This window comes from Nicrophorus vespilloides, unplaced genomic scaffold, assembly GCF_001412225.1.
Source record: "Nicrophorus vespilloides isolate i.1.1-1 unplaced genomic scaffold, Nicve_v1.0, whole genome shotgun sequence".
NCBI classification, from domain to species: Eukaryota; Metazoa; Arthropoda; class Insecta; order Coleoptera; family Silphidae; genus Nicrophorus; species Nicrophorus vespilloides.
In genome coordinates, this window is record NW_017095531.1 from 2,271 (window position 1) to 11,812 (window position 9,542).

Below are 9,542 nucleotides of genomic sequence, written 5' to 3' on the forward strand. Positions count from 1 at the left end.
TGTATAAGATTGAGCTTTCCAATATTCATCGGTGCTTTCCCTTTATTTGCAGATGACGATACAAATTCTCATACATGCAAGCAAGTAGACAAGAAAGGGAAAAAAATAATTACATTATATATATATTAATTTATAATTACAAAAATATAACACTTGTATATATTATCTATATTATTAACTAAATAAGTTGTTTTTATGTATATATTTTTTCTATATATATTAATAATGTATTAAATAATGTGTGGTCGTGGGAAACGTAGGTTGTGGCATAACTATTTCCTGGCACCTCTAGCGTTTGAAGTAGATTCTTCAGAGTAGCTGCTGTCGGTTGATTTAACGCCGTGCGCGAAATTTTTACGGTAATTACTGGTACGCGTAGCACCTAAGGACAATTGCGCACCAATTTTATTAGCCAACTGGAATAGAAAAAAATCATTCATTAAACTAACCCTTCACTTTGGGCATGTTACATGTAACTCGAGGATATACTGTCGTTTGCTCAATATATCGAGAACCGTTGATAAACTCTTTGTACTCCCTCTGGGACTGCCGGAATTCGGAGAGAATTTGTGTAATTTGGGCTTTGTTCTCTCTCGAGTCAGATTTGTTGAAGGTCGGGGATGGAGATGGCGAAGACGAGCATACCGCTCCATCCGGCTCTGGTCTAATCTGTAAAAAAAAAACGTGTTAATTGCAGGAATTACCATCGCACATATGATCCATCATCATCTTTACCCCATCGCCAAGGTCCAAGTTGGGTGGTAGACTAGACCAAGCTGTGTCATCCATGTTATACAGCCTGAGCTGCTGCCGAATGGTAGCCTTCTCCCTGGCTCGCTTCTTTTGGAACTCCTCCTCGACACGCTGCATTGCTTCCAGCTCCTGAAGTCGCTTTTGCTCTTTGCGTTCCGCTTCTTTGGACAATTTATCAGCCAATCGTTTCCTTTCTATCTGTCGGACGGTGCTCTGGAACGTGAACTTCTTCGTCTTTCTAGCCGGCTTTTTGGCCGCTTCTAACCGCGGTGGGTCTTGTAGATTCTCAGGATGTGTCCGTGACTCTGCTGAGAGATTGTCGTACGACTTTGATAAGTGCTTCTTCCGACTGGGCTTGTCGAATGTGGATTGTGGAAGGTACATTATTCGTCGCGAATTTGTTTGTACAGGATCCTCGCTCTGTCTGTATTGTCTACGAAGCTCTAAAGAATTAAAGCCATTATTTAAGGAATTCGGAGCGGATTTACTGAGAAACCAATTCTCATCTTGTTCTAGATCCAAATCGGCATCACGTTTGTTCGCCAATGTCGCCAGCACTCCAGACATGGATCGCTTCAATTTTTGTAAACTGGAGTACGGTTGCAGAGAAGTCTTCTCGTTGATGTACGCGGCCAGGTGGTTTTCACGAGGTAGAGATAAACTGAAGACGTGAGGTCTCGTTGGAAATTTTACGTGGTTCGGGAAATCAGGATTAGATCCATCTTCCAAGCTGGAGTCGTCACCGAGGTCTTGCTGCGGCGTCCACGAGATACCTCTTTGTCTGGGACTAGGCAGCGCCACCTCGGGTGTTTCATCTCCGGAGATGCCTGAGTCACCGGACTTATCCTGTATCGACCTTGAGCCTAGAAGAAGACGATATGGTGGTGGAGGCCGTGATAACTTCTCGATTTTGTCTTCAATAAAAGCAGACGTCTCGTCATTCTGCATCGTATTTTCAGTCTGATTGGTGTCTACTGCAGAGAGCAGCTTCCAGGCTGCAGCTGGCGAAAACCTGGGTATCTCCAACTGCTTCTTAGGCAAGATCGGTCGTAGCTGCAGCGAGATATCATGTCCGCTGGTTTCCGTCTCCGACTCGCTGGAGATGTCCGATCCAAGGGAGTTAGGTATCTTCGCATGCTCCATTCCAAAATAGAATGTTTTCACTTTGGGCGGTGACTGCTCGGGTGACGACTCTTTCCCAGAAGCGGGCGTCCTTACATCGTCGTCCACCAACATGATGTCCTTGAGCTTATTGATCATGTGCTCCTTTTTACTATTCAAATTGTGATCGAGCGTTCGCAATTTGTTCACTTTGGTTTCGACGAGCCTCTTGGTGGCCTCTCGCAGCTCCTCCTGGAACTCGGGTGAACTCTTCGTTCGTTGCATCTGCGGGATTGACTGTCGGTTGTTATTGGACGTGGGGTTTACGCCCGGTCGACGAAATTTGGTCTCATCGCCGAAGAGGTTCTCGCTGGACTTGTACCGGTGGTGGTGGTGTTCCTCCTCTGACACCAGCACGTCGCTTATTGATCTACGATTATTTACAGGACTAGAATACTTCTTCTTGGTTTCGGCGCGGGTCTTGAACAACCTCGCTCTTCGGATTGGTGATCCGCCCTCCATTCCGCACCCGTCGTCGAACTCCGGCTGGAAAACAATAAAACAATAATTAGCGCACTTTCATTGAGTAATTACGCGATCTAAATATGGTACCGCGTATACTGGAGGCGGTGGAGGCGCCTTATACTTCTTGCGGCCTTTGTATTTCTCATGATTGTCGTGGCTCGATTTCGAAGGTAATCGAAGGTCAGGCTCTGATCCAAATCTCTTCAGCTAAACACAACAAATTAGATTAGTCCCATTTACGTATTACTGATACATTTGTTTAGAAACATACTATGAATGTGTGATACAATTTAACGAAAATATATAACTTCAATGAGTCATGTATTTTTTATTTCCCATAGTTTTTGTCTGTAAAATATATATGTAAAAATGTTTTGCATTTCTCGTTGTTCATTGCACATTATATAATATCAACGAATCAAGTAACATGGACAATTTATTACATAATGCTATGACTTGTAAGACATTATCGATTTTCGTCGTACACGTTATCTAATTCTGCGCATGACTGTAATCGAATCCATATATTCAAATAAGATCATTTTGTTTCAGTATTTTCAGTTTATATTAACATTGACAATGTGAAAATTAAACTTTGCAAAGAATGGTAAATTTCGTAACCTACATATAAGACAGACACATTATTATTAATTAAGAATAAGCGAATGCTTTCAAGAATTTGATCTTAAATGTTAATTCTTTCATAATTTACTACAAGCTAAGTATAAATGTTTATTTCTTATATTTACTGTGTTATAAGTGAATGCATTTTACAGTTACGAATGCCAAATATGTCTAAATTATGCACAGTTATAAAATCGTATATAAATACATTCAAGGTAATGATATTAATAACGGTATAGGTATAAATAAAATTTACATAGAGAATATTTATTTCAGATTTGTCCACATCAAATTTTTGTTAACAAACGTATTAGACTTATGTAATAAGTTAATCAAGTCTCAAAATATATTGTTTTGTGTGTAATAACATTAGAATCAATATTTAATAGAATTTAAAATTTGTTATTTTGTTTATGAAAAAAAAAATAGAAACTTCTGTCACTTGTAAGTAACAAAATTGTTTTATGGAAAGTAAAATTTTGATTCGACGAATATTAATGGGCGACCTATTTACTCCTAGAATTTTTAAATCCAATCGAATTTTGTATTTCGAAATTGCTCTTAGCCATCTGTATTTCCAATGAGACACAACATTATACGAGAATATTTGTAGTTAGAATTATATGAAATATATCATTACACATTTTTCAATGATCGCTGTTGCTATTATATGAAATAGCTAGATAATGTATAGAATATTTCACACTGTAGCTACTTGTAATAGATTATTTAGCGGTTTGTGGTGTCCAATTTTAGAAAAAGTAATTCTTGATTTTCAGTACAAATTGATTGAAAAGAATCAAAACTATATAATAAAACTTACTTGAATAGAAACATTTTTCTAAATATATCTTCCAAAATCTAATCAACCATACATCAAATAATACTATGGTAAAGAAGAAGATATAAACTAGTTGTCAACCTCTAATCACAGAAAACCATGTCACATATAAAACTATTTTCTAATAGTTATGATCTACATCTTTTTTAGAAGATTCTACTATGATATAAGCAGAACTATTCTAAAGTATAAACAAAACATGGCACCAGCATTACATAAAAGCAACAAAGTATTTGAACCAAACGAAGGTCAAATAAAGGGAAATGAAAATTCGGAAGGTTTCATAAATAGGGCCCTATTAATAGAAAAAACAATGAAGATATGTTACCTGATCTTTGCGGCTGGATGCGCGTGCGTTTTGTTTATGCTGAGTCCGGACCTGTGGTCCCGGTACATGCCGCTGCCGGACAGCCGGAATACTGCTGGACCTGCTGACGCCCTGCTGATTCCTACCGGAAATGGTACCACCGGCATGCAGGATCTCGCCGTTTCCGGTCGGCCGCAGCCGCTGGTGCGCATCCCTGTCGGGCACAATCAGCTTGTGCTGATATGGGGTCCGCGGAAAGGACTGGCTCCACTGGACCTCTTCTTCAACGGCGACGCTGGCGATGCCAGCCACACTTATGCCCGTTTGCTGCTGGTGCTGGCTACCGCTGTTTCCCATTCTCCTTCGAATAGCCACTATTCATGTTCCAGGCTGCAAACCAAAGAAACTGTTACACGTTTACCGATAGACACAATTAACACATACGTATACACAGCACAACACATAAACACACACGGATTGTATTAACAATGGGTTTTATGGAAACGATTTATGAAACCGTGCCTCATTTAACATTCATTAAAAACAATGACTGCACGCTGCTCCAGATTTTTCGTTTCATTTTTCGTTGTATGTTGTTTTCATTCTTTCTAATTTTTTTTTCCTCTTCCGTTTTATAATGCATTGGTGTTTTCACGAAATTGATGTCCCATACGTACGGCTAATGAATTCTTATCATGGACGCACGCGACTTTCTTTTCTTCCGAGCGGATCTCCTCCACAAATATTTAGTTTTCATATGTAAATACCACCGAGCCATTTCACCGCTGCAGGCGGTGGATTTCTTCGAAAATAAAAACGAGTCGAGAAATGAAAATTTGCGATTGACATCATTGACGTTCTTTAAAATTTTTAACAATTGACTGTACTCTTAAAAAGCAAAATTAATGCATATTATTATAAAAGAGCAGAAATACCTATGGTTAATAGCCTTTTGCAACAATGAACTTTTTGTTGTAACAAATTCTCTTTAAAAGGACAACAGTTTTTAACTTCACTTCAAACATCAACTACATTAAATTACATCTGCACCGAATCGTTATTTTTTAAGACCAAAAAGTGTAGTAATTAGTACAAATATTTAGTAATTAATTACAGCTTTAATTGATATAAGATTCCACACATAATTGGAAATAAAGTCGTAAAGCTTCCTTTATGACAAGTACTTAATAATATAAAAGTTTATAATAAGATAAGTTTCATTAAGTAATGCAAACAAGTTTTGAGTTATTGCGAATCTATATTAGCATGTAATTATATTATAAAGCACAAAATTCAAAAAAATATTTAATTTAATTTTAAAGCACTTTTTGTAGAAACGTTATTGTGCGCTGCTGATACTTGAACTTACTGGAGACGTATGTCTATGAACTCCCGTAAGCTGACTCTATTATATAATTATATTAGTACAATTAGCAGCATCAACCTTTGTTATTTCTTATTTGAAACAATATTTGTTTTTCATATTTTTTCACGTCACTTAGTTTTATTTCAATTATGTAATACGTCGCGTAATAGTTATAAATATATATATTTTAGCACTTCTATAAGAAATTTGTTAATGTTCTTTTTTTTCACTTTATTGTCTTTACTGAAGATGTATTTACGATTAAAATAATGAAGAAAAAAGTGTTGTTTATCAAATAATAAGACAGACATAACAATTTTGGAATTCGCGCAAGAAAAATGTGGCTTTAAAATTATTACAATTGATGTGATGTTGTGGTTAAAAGAACATTGCGGTTTTACAAATAAAAATGGTTTTCCTCTCTAATAAGACTAGACGATTGAAACGACGTCGCGACGATGGCACATCAACATTAATCATCGTCGACAGACCGTTCTGTCTTCTCACGTTTTTCTTTAGATTTTACCATTAAATAGCGTTACGAATGTAAAAGAAATAATAACAAAAAAAAAACGTAATAAGAGTAGAATTCTTCGGCAAATCTATCAGAGCATAGAGCGAATATATTTCTCAAGCAGTTGTACAATGTACATATACATACATTAGTTTGGCGTAATCTAATTGGTTGCTCAACGTCGTTACTGTAAATTAAGTTTATGCATTCTTTCGTATACAGTCTTCTTTTTTTTTCCTTCGTTCGCCGTTGTTTGAGTTCTTCTCGTCGCTGCTGCGTTGTTTTTTTAACATATATACATTTTTTTTCCCGGCGTCGACAATAAATTCCGTATTTTGCAAAGCCGTTCACACGACTCCGGTACAATGCAGTTATTTCACAGAGGAACAAAGCGAAAGAAAAATATATAATAAAGAATGTAAGTAAATGCTGGATCGAAAAATACGAGCAGAATAGAAGGAAAGGGAACGATTCGAACGAGACATTTTGTTGTAATAAATGTATCACTTATCGGAGCGAAAGTCTCACGAGAGGTGAACGAAGAAATATTTCAATAATAATAAGAGAATAAAAAAAGAAGGAAGAATCCAATTAGAAATTCATATCTTGTTGGTGGTGGTCTCTTCGGAAGGAGAGGCGGGGCCGGGGATGCCCCGGTTATTGTTTCAATTTTTGCGTTCTACACCGAACCATCATCATCGTCCGGTCAAGTCAACTCTCACTTCGAGATGGGTGTGTGTCGTGCGTTTTGAAAACCGCATGAAAGCTATTCGAAACCCAAAACAAATGAGAGAAGAGAAAAAAAAACGAAACGAAGAAAGAAGAGCGGCAGAAACAAATGTGTCTACTTAAAACGAGAACGCACTCAATTTCACTTTCGATCCTCCTTGACATTTTTCCCTTTTTTTTTCTCTCTCACTTCGTCCTGTCCTCTTCACCATCTCGAACTTCGATTTGGAGATATCGGTTTTTCTTTAAGGAAATGCCATGTGTAACTCTTCAATTCTCTCTTTCGCTAAATATATATATATATATATTGTCAAAGTAATTTCTCCGCGCATAACTGACCTCGATTTATAATTCAAAATGTAATTCTCCGGAGATTTTTCTCTTTCACCATTTTTTTTGTCTTCTTCTTCGTTCGTTTCAACCTTGTTCTTTATTTATTTGAGTTATTGTTAAATAAAAAATTGTTGTTTCTTCAACTGTTTAGTTTCTCGACCTTTCGCGGCTTTCCTGTGAGATTGTGCGCGCGATTGCGTCCCGTGCCGAAAGGGCCGTTATGCAATGACCCGTTATTTTCGCGGTGGCGGCCGCTCTTACCTCATGCGAATTATCCCAGGCGACGATGGTGTTTCTGTGTATATGTTTATCCGCACTTGGTAATGGGCATGTCGTTAATCACTGGTAATTTTTGGGTAGTTCCCTTCGGACACTTGCGGAGTTATTGCTTTGCTGTAGTTCTTAGGAGTTGATCAAAATCGGTGTACCGACATGGTTCGCGATCGCCTTGCTTGTGCAGCGAGAGTTCTTTAAGTTCCGTTGGTAAATGCTCTCGCCATACTGACTGGTGAAGAGAACCGTAGCGGTGGTCACGGTGCTGCTCACCACAATAAGCGGAGTGGTACCATTGACGATGGTACGCGTTTCTACATGCGCCGAATATTACAAACGACGCTCCAAAAGAATAGACACCCACACGTATTTCGTCTACGAAATTATACAACTATTGTTTCCATACAAATACCACATCCTTTTAAACAATTTTAAAAGTGTTGTTAATCCCACCAAACAATACGTTTATCCATCCATTAATTCACTAATAATTTATTCTTCTTATCCTTAACAGGTGGCCCGCGAGCCATACGCGACTCTTGTTAATTACAAAATAGTTTTATCACAATTTAAAGCGATGTCAATAGGTCTTTATCCTAGCAAACATTACAGTTATCCATACATTAATTGAGATCATGAATAGATGACAAAACTGTGTTTTAATTGAATAGCCCCGGGCCACTGCAAATTAAAGAACAGTTTTAAAGGTAATTTAAACAAGTTATCACCAAACTTCATATAAGCATTATGATCCAGTCAACCTATCAGAATATATTAAATTTAATTTAAAAGTAAATTTAAAGAAGCAATATTTTTGTCAAATGTCATTTCAATTCAAATACAACAACTTTTTAATCAATCTACAAAAATATGTTGATAGGTCTTTATCATTTCAAACATATTCTTTAATTAATATCATAGTATTATGACTAATTATGTCTCCAGTAAAATTAGCGGCCCGCGGGCCACAAGCGGCGCCTATAAATCAATAAACTTGTTTGATAAATGATTCAAAGAATAAATTGTTTTACTTTTAGTCGTTAATTTAAAGAAAAAAAATCCCATTTATATTCAAATGGAACTTAGTGATTTCCAAAATGTTTCCATTCTTAAAGAGAAATTCTAAAAAGTCGTCGATTCAAAAATATACACTTATTTAGGTCAAAAATATCCGCAGTTTGCAGCAAATCTCAGATAATATTTTTATACTAATAATAATGTATTAAAGGTAACAATCTTTATGCCTTAATAAATATCTATGCTTTCATTATTTGTTTCATATTTTTTCTAAAAAAAATGAACTTTCTTTTATTAATAATTGTTATTAATTATTTCTTTCATCGATATAATCATTATAGTAATTATATAATCATTTTAATATTCTTATTAAATTAATTTATTAAAAAAAAACTTTTTCTTTAACTTTTAAAATTTTCAATTTTTTTTTTTTAATTTTCATTAAATTTGCCTTGATATACTAATTGTTAAATAAACGTAAAGAAAAACAATGAGATCTCATCGTATACATAAATACACCGGCAAGGCAACTTTCATTTATATTTAAAATTCATAGGATGCAATGCTATAAGGATCAGTAGACCATCCCGCTCCTAGAATAGAGAATCCATGTTCTTCAAGTTCTTAAGTAGTTCAGTATTTTACACATTTACTTAATGTATAAGTGAAATCTCTAAATTCACTGGAATTAATTGTTGTTTGTTTAGTATAAAATACTGAAATTTTAGTTTTCATATGATCAAATCCTCTAATACAAACCATAGTAGTCAGTAGTAGAGGTTTGTCTTTTGTCCATGTGACTTTTAAATCAATAATTATATTGATTACTTGCCCCAATTACTGTATAATTATCATTTCAATTTGATTTATTGATGAAATTATCTCGTTTTTAAATCCAATTTGTAATAATTGAAGTATTAACCGTAGGTCTTTATGTCCAAATATAATATGTATGTATCGTATTTTTCTCTAAACTATTTACGCTAATGGCACTAAACTCAAATCGTGGTGAAATCGTCTTGACCTTTACATCTCAAAATATGATGACCTCGCATAAATGTATTAGATAATTTATTTTCGGGAAACAGCTGTTACGGGGTTCCAATAACGTGAGGCCAGAAAAAGTGGACATTGCGTTTTGATGGTTCTTGTTATAAAT

At 35.8% G+C, this 9,542-nt stretch overlaps 1 protein-coding gene across 2 annotated transcripts; it reads right to left on the minus strand.

Annotated features, from left to right (window-relative positions):
• Positions 1-235: 235 nt before the first annotated feature.
• Positions 236-7,781, minus strand: LOC108568897. Of its 2 annotated transcripts, none has more exons than XM_017930248.1 (6): positions 7,355-7,759; positions 4,173-4,541; positions 2,467-2,586; positions 736-2,400; positions 450-669; positions 236-382 (listed from the first exon to the last, which is right to left on the minus strand). In XM_017930248.1, exons 2-6 carry the CDS (start codon positions 4,506-4,508, stop codon positions 273-275), a joined length of 2,451 nt encoding a protein of 816 aa, XP_017785737.1. In that variant the 5' UTR covers positions 4,509-4,541; positions 7,355-7,759; the 3' UTR covers positions 236-272. The 2 variants fall into 2 exon arrangements, with proteins under 2 accessions (XP_017785737.1, XP_017785745.1); XM_017930256.1 differs by having other exon boundaries at positions 292-416; positions 471-669; positions 7,355-7,781.
• Positions 7,782-9,542: the final 1,761 nt, after the last annotated feature.